We start from the raw sequence: 12,954 nt of genomic DNA, 5'->3' as shown, positions 1-12,954 counted from the left end.
AGGATCATGGGTACTCTCTCTGGTTTGCTCTTCCCTCCCCCCCTCCCTCTCTTTCCCCCTCTCTTCCCCTCTCTCCTTCTCTCTCCTTCTCTCTCCTTCTCTCTCCCCCTCTCCCCCAAGAGAATAGACTACTTCTTGTTCTTAATATTCACAGAAGTCTTTTTCCCTGCGCCAGCTCTCCTCTTTAAGCATCCTATCAGATTGCAGGGTTCTCGCTCTCATCGAAGATTCTCCCGTGTGCCTCAGTGGCTCTGCCGCATCACTCGTAAGGGCTGCTCTTCAGCTCTGAGTCGTGGTCAGTTCTTTTCAGCAAGCGTTTATTAAGCATATTTTGAGTATGAAACAATATTTAAGGCCTTGGAAGCATGCATTGCTCCTTAAAGAATTTGTCAGGAAAACAAACACGTAAACCGCTAACTATTGTCTCCTCTTTGAAAGCTGAGTTTTCTTGGGACATAAACTGTCAGAAAACTGAGTTATCTAGGTCTCCTGTGTGTGCTTCCGCTGTGATAGGATGTGCTTGATGAATTTTGCTCACCCTGCTAATTTTTACTCATTTTAAATACTGGATAAATTTAACAATATATTTCTTTCTTAATTGGACTTCTGTAGAGCATCTTAGGTTATGATAAGATTTTCGATGTATATGTTAAAATACTCAAAAGATACCATTTTTTAAAGCTGAAGTTTTTCACCCTGGCCAGTGGGTTCAGTGGTTAGAGTATCAGTCTTTGTACTGAAGGGTCATAGGTTTGATTCCCAGTCAAGGGCATGTACCTGGGTTGAGGGTTCTATCCGAGGCCCCAGTTGTGTGATGTAGGAGGCAGCCAATTTATGTGTCTCTCACATCAGTGTTTTTCTCTTACACCCTTTCCCTCCCTCACCCTCCCTCCCTCCCACTCTCTCTAAAAATCAGTGGCAAAAAATATCCTCAGTGAGGATTAACAACAACAAAAACACCTCCCCCCCTCCCCCAAAAAGCTGAAGTTTTAGGATTGTGAGTTGATTCAAATAGTTAAGATGGGGGTTCACTCTGAAATAAATAAATATTGCTCTTCTCTCTTTCTTTTTATTGTTCCCCCTTTTCCAGGAAGATACCATGGAGGTGGAGGAGTTCCTGAAAGAAGCTGCAGTGATGAAGGAAATCAAACATCCCAATCTGGTACAGTTATTAGGTGAGGAAGCTTGCCTGAACCATAGGTTTCCTCAAAGCTGCTTGTCCCCCAACACCCCATTATCTCCAAATCCTCCCTTAAATCACCATGGTGGAAGCTCCAAGTATGAATCTACTTCAATAAATGGTTGTTATTTTAATCAACGGGCTCTGTGTTTAAAAATTGCCTAAAAAACAGTGGCCTAGATTGATTGCAATGTGTAAAACTACCCTGTTTGTGGTGATTGCCCCAGATTCAAAGTTCAGAATCATTTAAAATAATTCCAAATAAAAAAACTATCATAAGCCCTGGCCGTTTTTTCTCAATGGTTAGAGCATTGGCCCTCGGACTGAAGGGTTAAGGGTTTGATTCCGGTCAAGGGCATGTACCTGGGTTATAGGCTCAATCCCCACCCTAGTTGGGGCATGTGTGGGAGGCAACCAATTGATGTGTCTCTCTCACTTCTATGTTTTTCTCTCTCTGTCTCTCCCCCTCCCTTCCACTCTCTTTAAAAATCAATGGGAAAAAGTATCCTTGGGTGAGGATTAACCAAAAAAAAATCACAAAATAATTTCACAAAGTAGACACTAAACAAAGGACTGTTGAAAAGAAGCAGATTAAAAATTGTGACCACACTCATCAATTTACCTTCATCAACTGAAAATTCTATGCTCTGGTAGATTGATTTCTCACCTGTTCAGGTCACAAAGAAGTCTGTGTCTGAACCCTTTGCCCTTTTCAAAATTGGGCCACATTCTTTGGGTGTTCAAATTGAACCCAGCTATCCCAAAGGAAATAGTTTCTTGTTGATTCTTTACAAGGAATCTGCCATGTATTTGACTATGGAAACAATTATAATCTTTTTACAAAGTATTACTACAGGCTGAGCTCACATAGTCTTCAACATATGCACAGTTGTGGTTATTTTAGACTAGTGACCTGGTGCACGAAATTCGTGCACATTAAAAGCGAGTTAATTAGAGGAAATATTTTAATATTGCTATTTGCCCTTTCTCTATAATAGAAGTGTCAGAGATGAAAGAAAATTAGTAAACTGTATATGAAAATCTTCCTTCTGTCAGAGTCTGGGGTGCGCCACGGGAACCAGAGTCACGGGGGGTGTGGCCTCAGGTCCTCTGGCCCAGCACCAGAGCAGGGGGCATGGCCTGAGGTCCCCCATCAAGCCCCGCTGGGCGGGGGAGCGAGCTTCAGGTCCCCTGTCAAGCCCCACCAGGCGGGGGGCACAGCCTCAGGTCACCTGCCCTGGCCCAGCGCCACGCAGCCTCAGGTCCCTGCTGATTGCTCATTAAGTCTCATTATGGGGACTCGGCCTCCCCTGTGGGTGGAGCCATCTTGTGTCACGGAATCCCTGCCTCCGATGTGGGCACAGCCATCTTGTGTCATGGAATCCCTGCCTCCGATGTGGGCGCAGCCATCTTGTGTTACGGAATCCCTGCCTCCGATATGGGCGCAGCCATCTTGACTATTATGGCATGATGGTCAATTTGCATATTCCCTCTTTATTAGATAAGATTAGATCATTAGCACCTAGTGGAGAATGGGAGTCATGGGCATATACAGAACTCTAGAAATTTTGGTCTTCTGACCCCTTATGGAATTAATATAAGTAACTCTGCTTTTGCCCTCAGCAAATACTCAAGTGCATATGAATTTCCAGAATTATATAATGGAAGTAGAGACTCCCTTATCAACCATCTCATTAACTTGGCTATATTATTGTCAGAGAATTTGATGGCAAGAAGGGAAAAGATTACTGACAAACAAGATTCTTTAAAATTGTTGATTAATTTTATCAAAGTTTGGAATGTTTGAATATAGATTAATAAAACAAACTTTATTCTTGAATTCTAAGGTGTGTGTACTTTGGAGCCACCATTTTACATTGTGACTGAATACATGCCATATGGGAATCTCCTTGATTATCTCCGAGAATGCAACCGAGAAGAGGTGACTGCAGTTGTACTGCTTTACATGGCCACTCAGATCTCTTCGGCAATGGAGTATTTAGAGAAGAAGAATTTCATCCATAGGTGTGTAAACCTGAATATTGTGTGTGATTAACCAGGAAGCTACCTTGCTTGTCATGCAAATAAAGGGAAGAAGGCAAGAACCTCTCCAGAAATTTCCAGATGACTCAGAAAAGGAATTTCCCATTCACAGGGCCCATTATGATGTCATTTCCAACTTATAAACTTATGTGCTCTGATTAAAGTGTTAATGAGAGGCCTTTGCTGTTCTCAAAACAGGTCTTTATTTTGCCCAGGACTATATTTAATAGCCTTTTGCTCCATCTAGTAGCTTATTTAAAAAATAGCTTTCTGTCTTAGTAAAGAACTTCAACACTTGTAGACAAGTATCTGTTGCACACCTCTAAAACTTATCCCAATGTGCACCTCTAAAACCTATCTCAATGAGCAGTTGACTCTGGAACAACATGAGTTTGAACTGTGAGGGTCCACTTATACACAGATTTTTTTTCAATAACTACATATAGTACTGTAAATGTATTTTTTCTTATGATTTTCTTCTCTCTAGCTTACTTTATTGTAAGAATCCAGTTTATAATACATACATAGCTAACAGTGGTTAGCTACTTTTAGTAGCTGAATTTTTGGGGAGTCAAAAATATACATGGATTTTTGGCTATGTGGGGGTGTAGTGGGGGTAGGGTGGGTACCTCTAACCCCTGCATTAAGTGTCAACTGTACTTATGAATAGGAACCCGTTTTCTAAAGCCTGCTTTATTCCAGCATCATGTAATTGCCTCTTGATAAGTACTCTACAAGTGATACATAATTAGTGATTTTCTACCATGTTAGCCATTATCATAAAAACCTACCATATCTGTTAAGCACTTATAAACTCTGCTTGAGGCACAAAGAACCGAGAATAGAGCATTCATGGTCACTTTCCACCTTATCTGAATAGAATTACATTAGGGTTGGTTCTCTTTCCCGCAGAGATCTTGCAGCTCGGAACTGCCTAGTGGGAGAAAACCATGTGGTAAAAGTGGCTGACTTCGGCTTAAGTAGATTGATGACTGGAGACACCTACACTGCTCATGCTGGAGCCAAGTTTCCTATTAAATGGACAGCACCAGAGAGTCTTGCCTACAATACCTTCTCAATTAAATCTGATGTCTGGGGTAAGGTTGGAAGGGGCTTTTTTCTGTATGTTATTTTCTTTATATAAACGCTCTTCATTCTCTAGAGCTTCTCTTTTACATAATCAGTCTCCTCTCTCTTTACCCCCACCTCTTCAATCGTTCAGCAAGCATTTATTAAATACCTATTATCAGGCATTGTGCTAGGTGCTTGGCATAGAAAGAAGTATAAAGAAGAAAATAAAAAGAAGTCCTGCTTTAGAGAGCTCACAGTCTAGACCAGAGGTCCTCAAACTTTTTAAAACAGGGGGTCAGTTCACTGTCCCTCAGACATTCCACACATGCGCACTGCGGGCCCGGGACGAGTCGGCTGCTAAGCAGGACAGGCCGCGGTGGCAAAAACACCCGGCGGGCCGGATAAATGTTTTCGCGGGCTGCATGTGGCCCGTGGGCCGTAGTTTGAGGACACCTGGTCTAGACTCTCATGTTGCATTGGAGTTCTGAAGATCCTTTAAAGCTCCCTGTTTTCCACATTAGATATTAGCTTGTTTCCAGAGCGCTGGGACACACAGAATAGCATCCTCTTTTCAAGGAAGGCATGCTGAAGTTTCAGCTAGGTTTATCCTGGTAACTACTGCCATGAATTGGTACAAGCCCAGTGGACTGAACCAGTCTGGAAATTTGGATTGTGGGCCAATTGAAATAATTGCAGGATTCTAAGTCACTCTGGGGATGTGCCCGCAACCCAGGTACATGCCCTTGACTGGAATCGAACCTGGGACCCTTCAGTCCGCAGGCCGACACTCCATCCACTGAGCCAAACCGTTTCAGCTCTAAGTCACTCTTTACCAGAAATCTCAAACTCAGAAATAACCTGTGACAAGATCAAGCAAATTCTTTTTTCTACTGTGAATTTTATCTGATTTCAATTTTATATTTACTCCTCTAATATTAGCTGACATAAAAACTGTGAAACTCATTAATTAGGTAATAGATTATTCTAAGAATAGTTTGATTATGCCCCAGACTTCTTGTATGGTCATAGTTTATTTTCCTTCATTGTAGTAAAGGAAGTCTATATTAAAGGTGGGAAATATAAAGAAAGCCGTCTTTATACCTGGTATTTCAGGTCATACCTCAAATGTTCCCATGACAGATATCATAGGAGGAATACTTTTGGTAATTGAATATTATCCAAAATTTGAAAGATAATTACCTAGCGGTGTAAAATAATAATCAGAGAAGAAACATTAAGCTCTTTTTTTTGTCCCTTATGCAGCTTTTGGGGTACTGTTGTGGGAAATTGCTACCTATGGAATGTCACCATATCCAGGTATTGACCTGTCTCAGGTCTATGATCTACTGGAAAAGGGATATCGAATGGAACAGCCTGAAGGATGCCCCCCTAAGGTTTATGAACTTATGAGAGCATGTGAGTATTTTTGCATATTTTAAGTTTAAGGGTCTGATTCAGCATTTTGGGGATGATTAGCAAAATTAGGAACATTTTTCCTCGTAATGTTGTTAGATTGATTCTAACCACATGGCATATAAAGAGTTGGTCATTGATTAGCCAGTTGGCATGTCATATGCTATACCATTGAGTCTTACTGGAATCCTAAGAATCATTGTCCATGGCTGAAATGTTGAGTCAGTTTCCCAGAAACACTTGCACATTTAATAGAATAATATAATAAGAGCCCTGGCCCGTGTGGCTCAGTTGGTTAGAACATCGTCCTGTATACCAGAGGTGGCAGACTTGATTCCCAGTCAGGGCACATATTCAGGTTGTGGGTTTGATCCCCAGTCAGGGCACATGTGGGAGGCAGCCAGTTGATGTTTCTCTCGCCCCCCTCTCTCCCTTCCTCTCTCTAAAAGTCAATTAAAATATTTTTAAAAATAGAATAATAAGAAATTGGGTTTGGAGTTAGGTAGGGGAGGACTGCTTTCAACTAGATGGAAATGATTGCTAAAGACTAGATGCACGTAACCTCAGTGATGAATAAACAAAGCACCTTATCCCTTGAAGATGGAAGGTGGTAGTAAAGTGCAGTTGTGTTTGAGCATAAATCTTATTTTCTCATTGAGCATTGGCATTGCCTGCTGCCCTGTCTTCATCAAATATGAACTGCAAGCTCCTCCTTTCGGATAGTCCGTTATATTTCTGAATATGTACAGCTCATGGTTTCTAAGGTTAGAGTGAGTTTGGAGACAGGTTTAACTTGTATTTTTCCAGTGAAAAAAACTTGCCATTTTCTAAATTACCTTCCCATCCCTCCTCACCCCTGTGTAGAGGGAATGGAATAGGAGCGGAGGCTGCATAGAGGGACTTGCTCGAGGAAGTGGGTTCATTATCCTCTGAGCGGAACTGAGCGGCAGCGGCCTCACTACCGTTGTGAACATGCTGCAGCTCTGCTTTAAGAGGCACACGTCCTGATGCAGGGGACTCGCTGTCAGGCGTGGCACGGGGTGTCCATTCCTTCGGGCGCTTTAGCATTTCCTCCTTTTGTTACATAGGCTGGAAGTGGAGCCCTGCTGACAGGCCCTCTTTTGCTGAAACACATCAAGCTTTTGAAACCATGTTCCATGACTCCAGCATTTCCGAAGGTAGGAATCTGGTAGTTTATTGGTGGCTAGTTCTGGATAGTGATAATATTTAAAAAATGATGGACTTTTGTAGCTTGGAACTCCATTTCAGGATATTGAATTAATTCTTGGCCTTCATTCTTCTTGTTTTGCTTTTTTTTATTTTTTGCCTTTTTTAATGTCTTGTGTTTCTATCATTTTTAATATTGAAAGTATACTTTAATTGCAAATTAATTCAGTCTCTTCATAAAGAGAGTAAGTTCAGTAGTTCTTTAAGCGTTAACATTTATGTAGGGAAGAGAAGGGGGGAAAAATCAGTCTGAAAAATATTCCAGCTCCTTGAACCATACCAGCAAATGCAGAACCAAGTCATAAGAGCAATATCCAGAAATTTTATTTCTAAAAATAGATCCCAAGGAAATAATTAAGGGTGTAAACAAAGATTTAGCTACAAGAATATTCCATCAGAGTATAGTTTATAATACTGAAAAATTAAGAACAATTTAAATATCTAGTGGGCTGTTATCATATTCATATAATTAAATATTTAAAATGATATTCTTGAATTGAAATGGAAAAGAGTTTAGAATGAGCATGCTAAGTTAAGCTGTGAACAGTGTGATCCCTTATCTAAAAACAACAGTATGGACACACATAGGCAGTTTTCTGCTTTTTTGTATACTGCTTCTAAAATTGTCAGCAAAAATCAAACAATAAACTTGTTATAAAGAGAGACTTTCCTAAAGAGCTAAAACCACAACATTCTTAGTCAGACTTGCCTGTGACACTTTGATATAGTTCCAGAATGTTATACATATTTCTCACATTTTTCCTTTCCTTCATAATTGAACATAGAACCTACTGCTTAAGTTCAAGTTTTAAAATATTAGAAGAAGAAATCAGGCAAGTTGATTTTTGTCTGCTTTCCTCAGTGATTTATCATGTCTAGGTGAGAAGAAAGGGAAAAGTATAGCATCAAATTTAATAGTTAGTATTTACATTCTAGTTCTTTGATGTATGGAATTTCTTCAGGTTGGGGAGGGCACAGCTGCTCTTGGGCAGCTGCCTACCACAGAACTCTTCTCTGTGTGCTTTTTCCTATGGTGTCAAAGTGGTAGAAGTCATGAATATCTTTGGTACTTTTGTGCCATCTTTTAACCTCTGTTGAATCCTGAGTTAAATATTTCTGCTTCTTTTGAAAATGTTATGTCTTTTTAGAAAATCAGCCCTTATCCCTTTTAAGGCTAATTTCAATTCACTACTGCTAAATAAGAAACTTAACGTTATTCAACCCATAATTATTAAGCATTTAATCCAGGGGTCCTCAAACTACGGCCCGCAGGCCACATGCAAATACAAATACTGTATTTGTTCCCGTTTTGTTTTTTTTACTTCAAAATAAGATATGTGCAATGTGTGTAGGAATTTGTTCATAGCTTTTTTTAAACTATAGTCCGGCCGTCCAACAGTCTGAGGGACAGTGAACTGGCCCCCTGTTTAAAAAGTTTGAGGACCCCTGCTTTAATCTGTGGCAAGGACTAAACTAGATCTGAGGACACAGAGATAAGACACAGCGCCTACCTTTAAAGGATGTTCTTATTAGTTGTAAGTGAAGGAAACCTAACTCAAACTTCAAGTAATAAGAGGAGGATTTATTGGCTTATAACCAAACCATGGAAAAATGGGGATGGTGCTAATCTCAGAGTCAGTTGAAGCCTTGGACTCAAGTAGCTTCAGGTCTTCCTCCTTACCCCTTCCTCTTTCCCAAAGCCACTCGCACCCAACATTTCTTTACTTTTGCTTCTATGTTGATCTCTTCCTCAAAATCCTCTAAGTGGCGTTGGACATAGTTGACAGCATCCTTGAGGTAATGTCTGTCTCCTAGCTGTTTGTATAGGGGTGTAAGAACAAAATCTCATTGTATTGGCTGGTATTATGTGCCATTTACCCCCTCTTGTGGGATGCTAATTTTTAAAAATAATTACCAGCCTGGCCAGTGTGGCTCAGCAGCTGAGCATTGACCCAGAAATCAAGAGGTCACTGGTTTGATTCCCCATCAAGGCACATGCCAGGGTTGTGGGTTCAGTCACCAATAGGATCAGTGATATTGCTTTCTCGTTGATGTTTCTATCTCTCTATCCCTCTCCCTCTCTCTCTAAAACTCAATAAAAACAGCCCTAGCTGGTTTGGCTTAGTGGATAGTGTGTCGGCCTGCAGACTGAAGGGTCCTGGTTTTGATTCTGGTCAAGGGCACGCACATGCCTGGGTTGCGGGCTCGATCTCCAATAGGGGGCGTGCAGGAGGCAGCTGATCAATGACTCTAATCATTGATGTTTCTATCTCTCTCCTCCCTTCCTCTCTGAAATCAATAAAAATATGTTAAAAAAACTCAAAAACATATTTAAAAATAATAATTACCAAAAGATGTTATAAAATAATTACAGAATTTCACAATTTAATTGATCCTTCGGCCTTCATTTTTGTTTAGAAATGAATAGCAAATTATGTATTTGCCTCAGCAAAAGCCACAGAAGCCATGGCCAGGTTTAGTCAGCAAAGGCCACTAATGGCTCAACCTTTTTTCAAGACTCATTTTCATGAAATGGAATGTATCTATCCTCCTTTTTAGTACAAGGTGCAACCGAAAAATAAAGGCATCTGTAGACATCTGTCTGCTTTTTCAGCTTCTGAATAGGAACTAGTAAGCGAGGATAGCTAAATGACCAGTAAGCATATGAAGCCATGCTCAATATCATTCCTCATCAGAGAAGTACAAAATAAAACAATGAAATCCCTTTACATACCTACCCCAGAATGGCTAAAAGTAAAATCAAACAAAAAACCTCATAACATAAAATGGGCAAGTATGCAGAGTAACCAGAATTTTATACGTTGCTAGTGGGAGTGTAGATTGGTACAGGCATTTGGAGAGAGAGTTTCGCAGGAAAAAGCTGAATTTATATGTACCCCATGACCACACATCCTGCTTATGCAATTGTGAAGCAAAAGATGTAGCAGAATGGTCCCTAGCAACGTATTCATAATAGCCAAACACTGGAAACAAATAGGTGAATTTTGGTATATTCATTCTCACATTTGAACAGTACACAGGACTGAGGAAAACCCTGCCACACAATAATATTGATGAATCTGTAGATGTAATGTTGAGCAAAAGAAGCCAGGCAGAAATAGAGCGCATCTCTGTGATCCATTTACACATCTTAGCACTCTCCAGTTCTTCCGCAGCTGTACGCCTTTTCTGAAAAGAACTCCTTCGCTCTGTCATGAAGTTGTTCTTTTTATCAGTCTCCTTGTCTTCCTCACAGAGGTAGCTGAGGAGCTTGGGAGGGCCGCCGCCGCCTCATCTGTCGTCCCCTACCTGCCCCGATTACCTATTCTTCCTTCCAAGACCCGGACACTGAAGAAACAGGTGGAGAACAAGGAGAATATCGAAGGGTCCCTAGATGCCACAGACAATTCTGCTTCCAGTTCAGCACCAGGTATGGGTCCCAAGGCAGGCAGAGTCATTCTGCCTTGTTTAAAGAACCAAGGGTTATGGTGCTTCTGTTCTCTCTTCCCTGCCCGTCTTCCCGAGGAAAGTGTGACTGGCATCCATTTTACCTACCACTCTAGTCCTCGGCTCTGCGTCAGTGTTAGGAGTCCTGATCTATCCACTTGCATGCAGCTGTGCCTCCACTCCATTCCCTTAGCCCCGGATTCCCAAATGCTTAGCTTCTTTGCAGTTCTGACAAACACTTCTTTAGTGAACCTGATATTGAGGGCAGTTTGTATGGTAGCTTTTGGAGAAAAGATGAAGGCCGAGGCAAACACCAGCAGGGTTTTTCTCTCCATTTACATCCCATATCACATTTGGAATACTGATTAATGTGAAAGGGTAATGTATGTATTGGTTTCCTCTGGGTCTGGCTATCACCTGGCATTTAATAGATGCTGACAAAACTCATGCAGTTCAGCCTTAGTAACTCAAGTGTAACGGAGTGCCTGCTTGTCTTTCCCATTACTGATTGGCCGTTTCTCATCAGGGTTCATTAGAAGTGCACAGGTCCCCAGCGGGTCCCCAGCACTGCCTCGAAAACAAAGAGACAAGTCACCCAGCAGCCTCTTGGAAGATGCTAAAGAGACGTGCTTCACCAGGGATAGGAAGGGAGGCTTCTTCAGCTCCTTCATGAAAAAGAGAAATGCTCCCACTCCCCCCAAACGCAGCAGCTCCTTCCGAGAAATGGAGAATCAGCCCCACAAGAAATATGAACTCACGGGTAACTTCTCATCTGTTGCTTCTCTACAACATGCTGATGGGTTCTCTTTCACTCCTGCCCAGCAAGAGGCGAATCTGGTGCCCCCCAAGTGCTATGGGGGGAGCTTTGCACAGAGGAACCTCTGTAATGACGACGGTGGCGGGGGTGGGGGCAGTGGCACTGCGGGGGGTGGGTGGTCTGGCATCACAGGCTTCTTTACACCACGTTTAATCAAAAAGACACTGGGCTTACGAGCAGGTAAACCCACAGCCAGTGATGACACTTCCAAGCCTTTTCCAAGGTCAAACTCTACATCTTCCATGTCCTCAGGGCTTCCAGAGCAGGATAGGATGGCAATGACCCTTCCCAGGAACTGCCAGAGGTCCAAAATCCAGCTGGAAAGGACAGTGTCCACCTCTTCTCAGCCAGAAGAGAGTGTGGACAGGGCCAATGACACACCTCCCAAAAAGTCAGAGGAAGGTACTGCTCCAACCAGGGAGAGACCAAAAGCCAAACTTTTGCCCAGAGGAACCACAGCTCTTCCCCTAAGAACCCCCTCTGGGGATCCAGCCATTACAGAGAAGGACTGTCCAGGGGTGGGGGCAGCTGGAGTGGCAGCTGCCCCAAAGAGCAAGGAGAGGAATGGTGGGGCACGCCTTGGCATGGCTGGAGTCCCAGAGGATGGCGAGCAGACAGGCTGGGCTTCTCCAGCCAAGGTTGCGGCCATCCTCCCCACCACTCACAACCACAAAGTGCCCGTCCTCATCTCCCCCACTCTGAAGCACACTCCAGCCGACGTGCAGCTCATTGGCACAGACTCTCAGGGGAACAAATTCAAGCTCTTATCTGAGCATCAGGTCACATCCTCTGGAGACAAAGACCGACCCCGACGGGTAAAACCAAAGTGTGCCCCACCCCCACCACCAGTGATGAGACTACTGCAGCATCCGTCCGTGTGCTCAGACCCCACGGAAGAGCCGGCGGCCCCGGCTGCCGGACAGCCCACGTCAGAAACACAGGAAGGAGGGAAAAAGGCAGCTCCAGGGGCAGTGCCCACCAGTGGGAAAGCTGGGAGGCCTGTGGTGCCTCCACCTCAAGTGCCTCTGCCCACATCTTCCATCTCGCCAGCCAAAATGGCCAACGGCACAGCAGGTACTAAAGTGGCTCTGAGGAAAACCAAACAGGCAGCTGAGAAAATCTCCGCAGACAAAATCAGCAAAGAGGCCCTGCTGGAATGTGCTGATCTGCTGTCCAGTGCCATCTCAGAACCAGTGCCCAACAGCCAGCTGGTGGACACTGGGCACCAGCTGCTTGACTACTGCTCAGGCTATGTGGACTGCATCCCTCAAACTCGCAACAAGTTTGCCTTCAGAGAGGCCGTGAGCAAACTGGAACTCAGCCTGCAGGAGCTGCAGGTGTCTTCAGCCACTGCGGGCGTGCCTGGGGCAAATCCTGTCCTTAATAACTTACTATCGTGTGTACAGGAAATCAGCGATGTGGTGCAGAGGTAGCCACTGTTAACCTGCTCCTCCTGGAAGAGGCACGCGTTTCTGAGGGGACGGGAAGGGACTTGTTTTCCTGTGTTCTTGTTTTCAAAAAATGAAAGACTGATACTTGAGTGTGTTTATGTGAAGTACCTCAGCTCTCTGAGATCTCACGTTTACAGGTTCATCTCAAAAATAACAAAAAGCAAAGCTCATAGGAGAGGGAAATTGGAAGGGGCTGGGCGGGGGTGGGCAGGATTGGAAGCTGCACTGGATTATCAGGGAATGTGTGTACGTGGTGCCGTGAAGAACCAAACCCAGCCGTTCTGACCTGGGTGCCAGGTGGCAGA

The 12,954-nt window shown here is 43.2% G+C and overlaps 1 protein-coding gene across 1 annotated transcript in view; it reads left to right on the top strand.

Annotated features, from left to right (window-relative positions):
• The window catches only part of ABL2 (ABL proto-oncogene 2, non-receptor tyrosine kinase), a gene marked incomplete at its 5' end in the record, with an annotated part of 80,968 nt that extends 68,230 nt beyond the window's left edge, over positions 1-12,738 (top strand). Inside the window, 8 exons of the mRNA XM_081113286.1 lie at positions 1,091-1,175; positions 3,028-3,205; positions 4,136-4,320; positions 5,558-5,710; positions 6,796-6,885; positions 10,191-10,364; positions 10,908-11,141; positions 11,451-12,738. Coding sequence (XP_080969412.1) covers positions 1,091-1,175; positions 3,028-3,205; positions 4,136-4,320; positions 5,558-5,710; positions 6,796-6,885; positions 10,191-10,364; positions 10,908-11,141; positions 11,451-12,631 — 2,280 coding nt within the window. The 3' untranslated portion in view covers positions 12,632-12,738. The remainder of the gene's footprint in view (positions 1-1,090; positions 1,176-3,027; positions 3,206-4,135; positions 4,321-5,557; positions 5,711-6,795; positions 6,886-10,190; positions 10,365-10,907; positions 11,142-11,450) is intronic.
• Positions 12,739-12,954: the final 216 nt, after the last annotated feature.

Source organism: Myotis nattereri (assembly GCF_964212035.1).
Source record: "Myotis nattereri genome assembly, chromosome: 18".
Classification (NCBI taxonomy): Eukaryota; Metazoa; Chordata; class Mammalia; order Chiroptera; family Vespertilionidae; genus Myotis; species Myotis nattereri.
Note: the sequence above shows the minus strand (reverse complement) of the source record. Positions and strands in the feature narration are given on the sequence as shown.